The sequence below is a fragment of the Amphiura filiformis genome, unplaced genomic scaffold, assembly GCF_039555335.1.
Source record: "Amphiura filiformis unplaced genomic scaffold, Afil_fr2py scaffold_271, whole genome shotgun sequence".
NCBI classification, from domain to species: domain Eukaryota; kingdom Metazoa; phylum Echinodermata; class Ophiuroidea; order Amphilepidida; family Amphiuridae; genus Amphiura; species Amphiura filiformis.
The window spans coordinates 56,448-71,000 of record NW_027305735.1 but is presented as its reverse complement, the minus strand read 5'-3'; the positions used below and the strand labels follow the sequence as shown (position 1 = coordinate 71,000).

Genomic DNA, 14,553 nt, shown 5'->3' with positions numbered 1-14,553 from the left:
CACAAAGTAACTGGCTAAAAGAGGTGGGATTGAACAGCCAATTTGAAGGCCTGAAGGGATGTGGACTTGACGATGAACCCAAAAAGTCATTATACCGAAAAGTTTGGTTTCGAAGAGTATTTATTCCGAAGACTCCCCTTAGGGATTAATGCTCCTTCGGAGTAAAAAAAAACAAACTTTCGGAGTAATGATCCTTATAATACTTTTGGGCTAATGCCTCTTCGGAATAAAAACGATTTGGAGTAATAACTATTATACCATTCTCAGACTAATGCCCCAAAGCGGAGTAACGAACTGCCGGAGAATTAATCCTTCGGAACAGTAATAATTACGAATAACAGCCGACATTTTTGGACTAAAAAAACCCTTCAAACAAATGACCTTTTGGAGCAAAAACCTTTCGAATTCATTACCTTTCATAGAACACGACCCTTCGGATTAAAAAGCGTTCGGAACAAAAAAAAATAATGGGAAAATCCATGTAGAGTTATTCCCATGTAATCACTATGATCTCAAGCCAATCTATATCTACCAAACAAACGTTTCAAAACGTATAAAGAGGCGCCAAAGTTGAAAAATGCTTTCCGCTTTGTCGTTTCACCATTTTTAACCTTGATCCCATTTAAGTCGTGTCTACCGACAAAGGGGTTGATTAATCTTAACATCAATTACCAACCTATAGTCGATTAGAATTTTACTACGATTTTGAGATTTGTCCTTATCGACTTATAAATTGGTAGATTGTGTCACTTTGGATGATATATTAAATCCATTGCTAATATCCACTAATTTGAATAAAATATTTTTTTTTAAACAATTTAATACTAGTATTCTATTCTGAAAAGTGTTATGTGCCCCCCCCCAAAAAAAAATTCCATAATACACATTAAAAGTTATGTATTTTATCATCAGACATTAGTTTTGATTTTTATCTCCATTTGTTTCTGCATGGAATGTTCTGGAAACTCAATGGAAAATGCTAGGAAATAATCATACATAATGTATACCACTATAATGATCATGATTGCCCCAGAAGTTTCTAGAAAATTAAGTGGTGGCGATATTACAGTAATCGTGTATACATGTGAATGATTCTGATTGGTTTGTGTTGAGGTAATGAGCTATTTTTAGAAGTGACGTAATGTGCCATATTATATGGATGATTGTTCTGGAATGGTTATAAATCAGACATAAAGCCTGGAGATTAAATGATTAGGGAGGAGTATAGAGTTATAACAGGGAATTCTGTGAAACTTATTTTAGCCAGTGGTGGTACAAAAGTTAGCATAATTGAAGTCTTCAAACTTCGGTTCATGGTTCTTGTGTGTTGGAGAGAATAAAATGCGTCAAAGGCGACAGAAGAAGCCAATACCGCTTGATTGTTTTGTCAACTCAAAGAACTTACAAACTGAAATATCTCCATCAACGAACTGTGGTATTTTGCTGAACTATCATAGTGTGTTACCTGTACAGGCTGAGTCAAAAAGAAGTAAACTCATGTTTGAGGGGCTGTAACTCGAGATCTGTAAGGAATCTGCTAAATATGAAAATACCACTGGAAAGAGCAAATTCTACACGTCTAAATAAAAAAGAAATTGTTGCAATTTTTCACAGCAAACTTAAGTTATACTCATTTGAATACAACCACCCATTTTTGTAGCTGCACACGGTTTCACTTCCCAAGTAGGGCCTACCTATTATATTGATTGGTAAGGCGCGATTTTCAAATGCAAATAAAGTTCTGTGGCAGGTGTGGTTTCGATCAATAATTCCTACCTGTTAAAGGGCTCTTTTCAATATGAATTTTACCTTATTGCACTACATTATAATAAAACGGGCCAAATGACAATATGACACCACAATTTACCGCACGGGATCGCACGTTTCTGTCGACGAAGTATCATGAAACTAAGAGTCCCACTGAAGTTCAGCGTCTTTAGCGTCTTTTTCGTCTCCAATTTCCTACAGCTAACCGGGTTTCATGCAAGCATTATATAAGAATGTGAACAAGCTCAATGTGCATGGGACACTAAGGAACAGACAGCCGATAGCTTCAGGCAGACCACGATCTGCTAGATCACAAGTGAACATTGCTAGAGTTAGACATGCGTTACAGCAAGACCAAAGATCAGCTCAATCCTTTATTCCCCAATCAAGCTTCTGCCGGATCGTTCATGATAAAGACTTGAATTGGTATCCCTACAAACTATAGTACCGTCATGGACTTTGTTGAATATCAATTAAAAGCAAAAGTTGTCTTTTCAACAATAATTCCTGTTAGCACTTTGCTGATTCGTCGAAATGGAAATGGATGAAAATCAATCAGCCGTGTGCAACTACTAAAATGGGTGGTTGTATTCAAATGAGTATAACTTTAGTTTGCTGTGAGCAATTGCAACAATTCATTTTTTTATTTAGACGTGTAGAATTTGCTCTTTCCAGTGGTATTTTTATTTTTAGCAGATTCCGTGCAGATCTCGAGTTACAGCCCCTCAAACATGAGTTTACTTCTTTTTGACTCAGCCTGTATGTCAAGTGGAGCAGAAAGCTTGCTCAAGAGATCTCTGAGAGATGAGATTACGGTCAACATAGACGACCATTTGGAAAATACTAGCAGTGCAGCTAGGATAATGAAAACATCTAAGTCTTCGGGACTTAGGCTGAGACTGTGGTAGATAGACCAAAGGGGGTTTCCCTTGAGTAGACAGGATCTTGGACATTGCCAGATCTTGGATCAAAAACTGATACCATCAAAGGAATCTCATCAGAAAGTCAGCCAATCAAAATCTCCGGGTTTAGTTAAAATCATAATGTACGATTTCCTTGCTGAACTAATACTAGTAATAATACTAGGGTTTCTGTCCATTTTGAGCTGAAATAACAAGGTAAAGTAAAGGAAACCCTACTTGTTATTTTGGCCATTTAACATGAAGTTCTATAGGAGAACATAAAGTCATAATTGACTTTGTGTCGAACTTTGCTCTGTTGACCTACAGACACAACTTACTTGGCAGATTCCATTTAGGTGCAAGTTGGGACATGTATAAACATTACAAATATGCCAAAAATCATGAAACTAATTTCATATTATAAGATCGTACATTATGGCTTAATTTAATATACATAGCGAATTGATAGTGGTTTCAGTATTAAAAATATTTTTATAATCATTACCAACTCCAAGTAAAAATAAGACTAATATTAATTATTTTTTAAAGTTCTCAATTTAGTGCTATTTCACTAGACCTTATCCTTGCAACGCTGTACAACCTGTTTGATATTAAGATGTCCATGAATTACAGATACGGAGTGTGCTGTTCCTCTTGGAGTTGAAAGTGGGGTTGTAAGAGATGGACAAATTACATCAGGCTCTGAGTTTTACACAGACCATCCTCCGCATGAAGCCAGACTTCACAGAGCTAACAATTGGTCAACAAAGGAGGTAAACCCATCTGATCCGTGGATTCAAGTTGATTTCCTAGATACAGTCACTATAACAGGGTTACTCACACAAGGAAGTGCATATGATAAACACGATGAATGGGTGACAATGCTGCAGATGCAATATGGTGATACAGACAATTCATTGGAATTCATTATGGAAGGTGATGTACCTAAGGTAAGCCTTCGATATATGGCCGATAGGGTAAACATGCCTAAGGTATACGCTTAACTTTACACGTCTAATAAGATGTCCATTCTTAAACGTCTAAGATCCGGCTTATGTTCTTTATAAACTTTTAAGGTAATAAGCCCATTTTTATACGCGTGGCTTTTACCCCGATGGTGGCGGTGCCTAAAGGTTTCGTTTCGAGGGTGATACTAATTGTATACGGTGTTGGTAGAGTAGGCGGGGGATGGAATGAATGTTATTACATGGTTTACCCTATGCAATAACCTAACCGGCATGGTACACATCAATAACAACCAACTCGGGTTGTTTACGTGCCAGCCTTAACTTAAACAACAGTTGTTTAAACCCGCAGTGGTTTAAGCCTGGCACTAACATGAGTTATTTCAAAATGTTGGATTTTTTGCTGTTTATCAATAATGAAATGGCAGCCATATAGGGTACACTATTGACTAGTTCTAAGAGACGCACCGTTTGAATTTCGGGGGGACATGTGATAATGTATATCTTTATGCAGAGTTGGATGGGGGATTTTTTTGCTCATCAGACAAACTCCCATCCTAAGATTGTCTTAAGATGACAGAGGGACATTTCTCAAGATCGGTTCATGAATCAATCATTTCCTACGACCATGACCACCTGTTTTTAAATGAGGACGGTTTTTGAGTCCAATTTGAGCGATGACATATTGGAAAATGTTACCAATCAATATTCATGAAGTCCTATGATCGACACCTGTAATAGTTGTACAATTAGACGACTTTATTTGTTTATTTTCATACATTGGGCGTGTCCAACTGTGTCGTCGCAGGTCATTGTTTATTCGTTTTATTCAAATAAGCTGCACAAACCACTTTGGGTGTCTCCTTGGTTTGTGTGCGTGCAACCAAATTGAGGCAATGGTACCGCTTTCTCAAGTGGTGCGCTTATACACTGGACTTGACCGGTCCAAGACGAAATACATTCAAAATGCGTTTTCTACCACAAAAAACATAGCAGGATGACACCATTTGCACACATAAATTGACATTTATAGCCAGTTTCACAGATTTGGGTTCAAAGGTCATTAAGGTTCACTTCTGGTCAGAGACGAAATAACTTCACAATACATATTCTGCATCAAACAACATATCGATATCAGAGTGACATCCCAGTAAAATAGGCGTGTCTGTCATGATACAGTTATGGAACTGTTACTGTATTAATCAGTTTGATATTATTTTTTCTTAAAACTGTTTCAGACATTTGATGCCAACAGTGATAGAAATACAGTTGCGAACATCACGTTCCCCAGGTCAATTAGCGGCAGGTTCTTGCGTATTATACCTATACAATGGAATGAATGGATAACACTACGCTTAGAGGTCATTGGTTGTTATGGTAAGATTCTGTTGGTTGTTATGGTTAGATTCCATTTCGTTAAGGGATCTGGAATGAGCGTTTCGACAGTATTTTTTGTGGGACATGAGAGCACATCAGACATATCGAATTGCATTCTGAATACGAAGAATGTCTTTCTGATATCAAATAATTTTCATTTTTGAAATTCACGATATAGTACAAATTTTATGACAAATTATTAAAATTTGATATTTTTCACATTTTTGATATATAATGTTCTCGAAGTAAATTTTATAAATCGAATGATATATTCTTAAAGTGTACAGCTGGAAGGAAAAGCCGACGATCAATTGAAAATGTTGACCTTTCATATTGAAGATATGGATTTTTTCCCCAAAAGACCTAATTTTTTTTTTTTTGTTTTTGGTAAAAAAATCATATCTTCAATACAAAAGGTCAAAATTTTCAATTGATCGTCGGCTTTTCATCCCACCTACATACACTTTAAGTATAAATCATCAGATTTATAAAGTTTACTTTGAGTACTGTTAAATATCAAAAATATCAATTTTAATCATTTGCCATAAAATGTGTATTACATTGCTAATTTCAAAAATCAAAATTATTTGATATCAGAAAGACATTCTTCGTATTCAGAATGCAATTCGATATGTCTGATGTGCTCTAATGTCCCACAATAAATACCGTTCAAATGTTCATACCCCATCCCTTAAGGTGGATTGTGTGGCATTTTCAGGAAACATGCTCTGAGCATGTTTCAAACAGATAAATACAGTAGGGCGAAGTAGGCATATACTGATCAATATGCCTTTTTTTAAAAGCAAATCGCACAAATTGGAAAAGGTGTATTTGACCTTGAGTCATTGCGACTCGCAACACATGCAAATTAGGGCAGCTAGGTAATCAATTAGGAACACTTTGACCAAATTTAAAACCAATATTCGGACAAATAAAGATAATGTTAAACAATATTTATTCATTGTTTTAAGCAAAAAATCGGCAAGAATTAAAAGATATTACTGAGCACTAGTGTTTAGTAGCACATCAATTACATCGATTATTGACCTGTTCGGTAAATCCCATAGGCCTTTGCGAGTACACCTGAAATGTCGTCATTGGACGTCATGCCGACTTGCAACGCGCAATAACACACTGAAAAACTGTTACTGAGCACTAGTGTTTAGTAGCACATCAATTACATCGATTATTGACCTGTTCGGTAAATCCCATAAACATTTGCGAGTACACCTGAAATGTCGTCATTGGACGTCATGCCGACTTGCAACGCGCAATAACACACTGAAAAACTGTTCGTTTTGATGAGATATAAGGTATATTATCATTATGAATCGATAATCTTATAACAAGTAACTATTGAAAGTGACTAGATCGCCAACTCATTATTTCACAAGATTACCCATTTCCTTTTGACAAGATTCTGTTTTGATCCCTCTGAGAAGTCATTTTGACAAGAATCTATTCATTCTATAATAATAGAGAGTTTCCGTGTACCTAAGCGAGACTGGCTACGAGAGTGTTTTTAACATGTTCACATACCCAATTATGTTCAATTCAATTGCATTCAATTGAGTTTGGTGAATAGTTTTCCTTATCAAATTTGACATATTTCTATTCAAAAATCGTCTTAAGAGAGTAATTTGAATTCGATTTTTGTAGCTTGTGCGAAAGGAACTGAATAGCAAAGGAGTGTTCTGCATTGCAGCAACTAAACTATACAGGGCTGCAGTATATTTCGTTTCCCTCTTCGTTTCCTTCTTTCAACTACAGAGGAACCTTCAGAGGAACCAACAACAGAGGAACCTACACCAGAGGAACCAACAACAGAGGCAGAGGAAAATACACCAGAGGAACAAACAACAAAGGAACTTACACCACAGGAACCAACAACAGAGGAACCTACATCACAGGAACCAACAACAGAGGAACCTACAGTGGAGGAACCAACAACAGAGGGACCTACAGTGGAGGAACCAGCAACAGAGGAACCTTCAGTGGAGGAACCAACAACAGAGAAACCTACACCACCAGAGGAACCGACACCAGAGGAACCTACATCAGCCATAATAGGTATGCCTTTGAGTCTTGTGTAGTCATTTTGCAGGAAATAAAACAATTTGAAATACGCTGGTCACATTTTCAGACCTTGTAATTGCTTTTACCCAAAACACATTTCTGTCCTATAAAAGGTAACAGTAACGAAGCAAATAAGGCCCGAAAATAACGCAAACTTGGAATTTAAGAAGAATGACATTATTCACACTGACTGAACTAAATAACAGCAATAAAATGATGTAACATCTGCATAACGATAAGAATACTGTAGTCCAGAAGTGACTGTTTCCATAAAATTGTCTTAAGAGCATTGGTCCTATATCTAAATAAGTTTTTAAAACCTCACGATGTGAATAGAGAGGCCTTGCCAGTGACGTATCATCCCGTAAATATGGCGGACTACTCAAATGCATTCAACAAAAGCATGATTGCAATCTACCGTGACAGTTCGTCTCACACACATAACCCTGCACTACGATCAAATAGGTTGATGACAACATTTGATTGAATGGACTGCACTCCGCCATAACTACAGTGAAGAACACCGGCCTTTGTTTGGAGCCAATCGATAATTTCATGCAGGGCCTCTATTTTTGTGTGAAAGGAACTGAAGAGCAAAGAATTGATATAGGCTACATCACAACTAGACAATACAGGACTGCAATACGTGTAAAATGTGTTGAATACTCAACTAGACATGACATACCATAATACACACTAAAGTATCGTCAATTTTTATCGTCGCAAAATATGTTATGTTAACAGTTGAAGAGCTTATTTCCAAACCGTGTTAAGTCCACCCACCTTCAAAATTGAGATTTTGATGAAATGGGTAGTGAGTAACTGGGGCTATCCAGCAATGTGTGTCGTTTTTTTAAATGAATAAAATCCCGATATATATACGTCGTATTAACACACAAAGCATAGACTTTTTTTCCAAAACGTTTTAAGTCCAACCGAGTTTTGGTTGACAATGGGATAAAACAAGTGGATATATCAAGTCATCACTTATTGTCAGTGAAATGATGTTTATTCAATTCTGAGAAATGCAATACAATCACTGCAATCACTAAGTTTTGAATTTTGAACGTCAAATTTTGGTAAAGAATGGGCTGGAGGGGGATTTGAGATACTAGGTGTTTTGTGGCAAGATTATGTTTTATAGTAGAGAGAATCACATTTTGTACGGCACGTTTTTAATAAATTATAACCCTAGAACTACTAAGCCAAATTTTGTAACGTGAACTACGAAGAGGGGGTTGTTGCGACCCCCACTTAATTTTCAATTATAAACGTCCAAACGTCCTATACTGTTATATTTGGTACTGATGTATAGCTATTGTTCTCCTCTATCCAGTGATACCAAAATAAATACAAACATTCCCCACATAATGTCGCTAAGACATCATAATGTGAGGGCGTCCATGCAATTTTTGAAATTCTAACTATATAATAGGCAAAATTGATTTTCAGCTAAAAAAAACTGGGATAAACCTTTATCACCAAAATGAGCGCAAAGGATGTATCTACGATTAGCTTAGGTCAATTGGGCATAAACGCGTGCGCTTTTTTACGACGGATAAAAGATCTTTCGTAGTTCTAAAGCAGTATACAGACTTTTTATTGTACGTACAATATTGTATGTACAATATGTACGTTATTTAATCTATTGCCATTCTATTTCCAGTAATGTTTAAGTTCTAACGAATGTTTGATGACGTAAAATCGATAATATATTTCTGCTAGATATTGTATGTAACATATTATCGATTTTTCGTCATCAAACATTCGTTAGAACTTAAACATTACTGGGAAATAGATTAAATAACGTACATATTGTACATACAATATTGTACGTACAATACTCGGAGTCTGAAGCCCGCTTGAGGCTAAGACTAGTTTGAGAAACACTGTGGTTAGTTCTGTGTTGCAGATACTGTGTTTTATGTCTAAATGTGTTAAGTCTATGCCAGAAATTGCATTTTGTGTCAAAACGTGTTAAGTCCATGCTATTTTTAAAACAAATTAATTCATTAAAAAAATCTTAAGTCTACAGATTTTAACTTAACATGTTTTTTTGGTCTTATGTAAGTCGCCTTTACTTCACGATAACTATTTTTCATTGCCAAAAAGAAAATCCCTAATTTTCTTCAAAGTGAATCTTGTGGACTTTATGGAGGCATTATGACATAATTAATTAACATTTATGCAAATTAGCTAATTAATTATGCAAATATGCAAATTAGAGGGCGGCTTCACTATATAATACATTAGAACATATTAGAAACACTTTGACCAAGTGTCAGGGCAAAAGTATGCAAAATAAAAGTACCCTGAACATTTATGCATTGATTTTTAGCAAAATATTGGCAAAAATTACATATTAATGAGCCTTTCCAGTCTTTTTAGCTCATTAACTATATTGATTATTGACAAAAACAATAGGATACAAAGAACATATAAATTGATGTATTTTAAAAACCGTATGTCCGATCTGCTCCAAACAAAAGGCGTATTGATCAGTGTACTTTACCCTACTCAATTAATTTGTTTAAAACATGCTCAAAACATTTCCTAATTTCTAGAAAATGCATCCAATACCACCTTAACACGGTTTGGAAATAAGCTCTTCATTTGGTTTTGTTGTTTCTGCCACAGAGGATCCAAGCAGGTATTCCTTTTACTCCTGTCTAGTAATTTGCAGGGAATAAACATAAAACACTTTCAAACCTTGTAGAATTCTGCCCAATAAAAGATGACATAAGATAGATGGTTATATACCATACATAGCCGAGTAGTCGATGCTGATGATAGTCAGTAACACATATTATATATAGTTCTTTGCTTTGCATTTTATGAAATAAGCATGGGCTGTTTAATCAAATTGATGCCTATTATCTTCTCAGTTTGCATATTTAAAACGATTTCTGTTCCAGATGTTCTTCCGCACCCGTCGACAGGTGGTTTGTCTCCAGAAGAAATTTTCGGCTTAGTAATCGGAAGTCTTGCCTGTATCATGCTACTCATTGGTATCATTGTGTGCTCTGCGAAGAAGAAAGATGGTACTATTTACCCAGATGAACTGAAGAAAAAGAAGCTTAAACTAGTGTCCAGCAGAATTGGCGGAGGAAAGGCTGGAGGAAGTGGTGGAGAAGTAAACAATCGCGCAATAGTAGTTTCTTAAGGAAAAAATTCGGAGGAAGCTCTTTTGAGTTGCTCCTGATAAATAGATAGGTTTTCTTGATACACATAGACGGATTTTAGAGAGATTTTTCGATACATAGAGATACATGCAGTGTTATTAACGATACACAGTACAGGGAGGTTTTTTCTATACATTTTCTCGTCTCTAATACGCAGAGAGGTTTTTTGATACCTGACCTCACCTCCTCAGGCTATTTCACCCGCATATTTTAAGAATGGGTTAAAGGGGTACTACACCCCTGGCCAACTACTGTACTGAAAATTCAGCAACTCAGAGCAAGTAGTTATTGATTTATTAATCAAATATTGGTTTTCCCTCATTGGGAAACTCCACAACTGTTGTCTGTGCTAAAATAAAATTTCCAGTGCAGTAGTTGTAGTCCTTGCCCCTATAATATACATATCTTGCTTGTCCCCAATATGCTATAATTTTTAAGAAAAATGCAAAAATAGGCATCAGAATTGGGCAGGGGTGTAGTACCCCCTTAACTTAATTGAATGGGTTATTGCAACTGAATTGTTTACTTAAAAGTAAACAATTCAGTTGCAATAACAGGGTAGACTGGTAAGTTATACATGTAATCAGAACTACGTTGATCAAAATAGCCGTGATATCTCCATTAATTTTGTAAAAAAATAGTTTTCAAAATATTAATAATTAGGTCTTGTTAGATCCTGCGACTGAAAATGATTCTGGGATTGAGATCAAAGGGCGCCGCCGCGTCGCAAACAGTCTTGAATAGTCTTGAGCCAATTTACCGATATTAGTCACAACAAATAAGAAAATGTCTTTAAGGATGGCAAAGTGATGAGAGTCAGAAACATGTCTTTATATTAGTGTTTAAAATATTAAAGAAGTGTCTTCGTTGTATAATGTTGTATAAGAAACGAATTAGCAATTTGGTATTAAAGTTACGTAAATATAAGGACTATACTCAGCAAACACAAAACGTTTTCAACATGCATCATTCGCAAAAGGTTATATAAGGTTGTCAGAAAACGTTTAAATGTTGGGTTATATAAAGGGTATATAAAGGGTATAAAACGTTTTAATAACACTAACACACATTTCATTTGATAATCTACTGCAAATATTTTAACATAATGTTATGTGTTGACAAAATATTTGGCAAAATATGATTGCAAAAAGTAGGTTACATTAACATTTTGAAAACATTAAAAAAATATTGTTGTAGAGTGTTTTCATTCAAAACGTTTTAAAACATTTTCATGACCTTTATATAAACCGATATTTAATGTTATTAAAACATTTTATCTGAACCAAAACCCAAAATATAACTTGTTTAAAACGTTTTTAAAACAGTTTTGTGTTTGCTGGGTAAAAGAAAGTTTGTTATATAATATTATTATTATTATTATTATAAGATGATCCATAAACTGGTGCGGGCACCAAGTTATTTCTTGTAGTATATTCATAAGCAAAGAGAATTTTATTGCAAATTGAAACGATGACACCGTTCAAAATGGTTTGTCATTATTTATTTTCTAAGATATCATAAAAAGATAAATATTCTTTACAATATAGGCCTATTCGTGTAGAAATGGTGATAAAAATATTAATAACTTGCACTTTTTTCGCTTAAGGGGTCCAATAGTAACGTTTGCACATTGTTTGTGGGATCTGAGAGCACATCAGACACATCAAATTGCATTTTGAATACAAGGAATGTCCTTCTGATACCAACCAATGATTAAAAATTGATATTTTTGCCATTTGACGTTTTACTCGAGGTAAACTTTGTATGTATGTATGTATGTAAGCATGTATTAGTAGAGATACATACCTGGTAATTTATTATACAAATAATATTAGTGTGGTATGGTGGTATACATTTCCTCGATGCAAGCGAGAGTGTTTTTTTGGGTTTTTTTTATTAGGAGTATAATTGTGATAGGTGTCACTATGTAGCTCTGTAGTAGTTCAGCATTACAACTTACATAAATACTCATTTAACATTAATCTATTTTATATTCACTACTAGACTCATTTTAATAAGTCCAGTAGTGAATATAAAATAGATAAAGACAATTAAAATTGTCTTTATATTAAATACCTAACCAATAATCTAAATATGGTCTAAACATACATGTGCATGCGATGGATTTATAAAAAGACTTTTTTACCAGTTACAGTTGTTTCTACCTTTTCTTGGGATTAAGCAACAAGAGCATCATACCAAGTATTTTTTTTCTTTGTTTCATACAATCTTATCTATATAATTTAGTTTTAAGACTGCATGATACTGAAAACAAATCTTAAATATAAGAAAGTGCTGAACAATGCGGTTGAATTATTGTGAGTTTTTTTTTGAAAATGCAATGTCACAGTGGATTTTGTTTGTTTTTCTTTTTGTAAGTTTAAATGTGAACATGATGAAGCCATTGCCAACCATGCTCACTAAGCGGAGTGGCTCATGTATGGGATTTTCTAATGAGAGCATGAACAGTGGCTAACAGATGTCTGCGACAGTTTTGATAGTGCAACTGCTAAGTTTGTCATAATGTACTCTAAATAATCTATTTGTCCCAAAAGTAATAGGACTAATGGGATAAAATTGTGGCTCATACACCGCTTGCTCTATAGGCTCTCTTGATATACCATTGTATCTGCAGGATCTGCAAGTTCATCATTGATCTCTTCAACATCTTGCTTAGCAACAAACAGCAGAAGGGTCTCTCTATTCCCAGTGATCTCTCCATGATCGTCTCAGATGTACTAAATGCCCTAGGGTCTCTCTATTCCCAGCCCGGATTCCCAGTGACCTCTCCATGCTCAAACTCATTAATAATAAATTCTTTCTGCTTCTTGGAGAATTTGGTTTGTTTTTTGCTGACTTTAGGGCCCATTCATGACCTAATCATATCTCTGATTCAGAAAGAATGTATTGCGCTCGTATTTCCTCTTCTTGGTATTTGTAATTTTGTCATATTTTCCTGACTGAATGTGAGTTACTAGCGTCGACGCTTTATGTATGTCGCTGTGCATGTTTCCTTGGGTAACTGAATAGCGTTTTCAAAAGATCTTTTGAATTCACCGTATTAGATTCGTCGGGGTGCACCGCTCAGTCCGACACGCCGCTAGTCCGACACGCCGCTAGTCCGAATCTGAAAAACACTTTTTTAGTCCGACACTCCGCTAGTCCGAATTTAAAATACACTCTGCCAGTCCGACACGCCGCTAGTCCGAATGTGAAATGCAATGCGCTAGTCCGACACACCGCTAGTCCGAATCTGAAAAACACTTTTTCAGTCCGACACTCCGCTAGTCCGAATATGAAAAGCACTGCGCTAGTCCGAAACTGAAAAACACGGCGCTAGTCCGACACTGCGCTAGTCCGAATTTAAAAAGCATACCGCTAGTCGAAACTGAAAACCATTGCGCTGGTCCGAATCTGAAAAGCACTGCGCTGGTCCGAATCTGAAAAGCACTGCGCTGGTCCGAATATGAAAACACTGCGCTAGTCCGAATTTCGGACCAGCGCAGTGTTCTCAGATTCGGACTAGCGCAGTGTTTTTAAATTCGGACTAGCGAAGTGCTTTTCAGATTCGGAGTAGCGAAGTGCTTTTCAAATTCGGACTAAGATTTGTTTTACTAGTCTCAAAACATATACAAATCACTGGCCTACAGTACATTTTACTTGGAGAAAATCAACAAACACATGGTATTCGTTTCAAACCAGATTTAAAGCAATAATAAGCATAAAGAATAGATTCCTATTTAAATTTTTGTTTTCACTGATCACATTATCCCCTTTTAATTTCAAGCCAAACAAATGAGGTATACGAAGAAAATTGAGATTCCATTCCAGCGTCTACATAATTTGCGTGTACTACATGTAATACTGCACGGAGCATCGCGCTCGACGTGTGTACATATAAGATGACGTGACACCCACGGGACATGTTAGCAAGCACTCGATCGGTGAACTCTGAATAAAACCGGGTCTCCCCGGTTTTAATCTAAAAAGTTAAAATTTATTGTTATTAAAGCACTTCAGGCTAGAGTCTTTTACGTGGTATTTTAGTACACCACTGGGCATTATAACTATGCAAAGAGTGGAAATCCGAGTAAAATTGAGGGCGTCGCTGTGAAGCAAATCATACTGACATTATGGCTTTAACAACAGACAAGATATATGAAACCAGGGCAGTACGCATAATAATTTTTTTTTTTTTTTTTTGGGGGGCACAGCATCATCATGAGGTCAATAATTACATTTGTACAGACGAAATCACATGGAAATGTAAACGCACCATCAGCA

At 35.8% G+C, this 14,553-nt stretch overlaps 1 protein-coding gene across 1 annotated transcript; it reads left to right on the top strand.

The window, feature by feature from the left end:
• Window positions 1-3,302: 3,302 nt before the first annotated feature.
• LOC140145436 (uncharacterized) lies at window positions 3,303-10,250 on the top strand (the record flags this gene model as incomplete). Its single annotated transcript, XM_072167152.1, has 4 exons — window positions 3,303-3,619; window positions 4,873-5,011; window positions 6,782-7,081; window positions 10,003-10,250. Coding segments are annotated over 4 exons (1,004 nt in total), but the record flags the coding sequence as incomplete, so codon positions are not given.
• Between the last annotated feature and the right edge of the window lie 4,303 nt (window positions 10,251-14,553).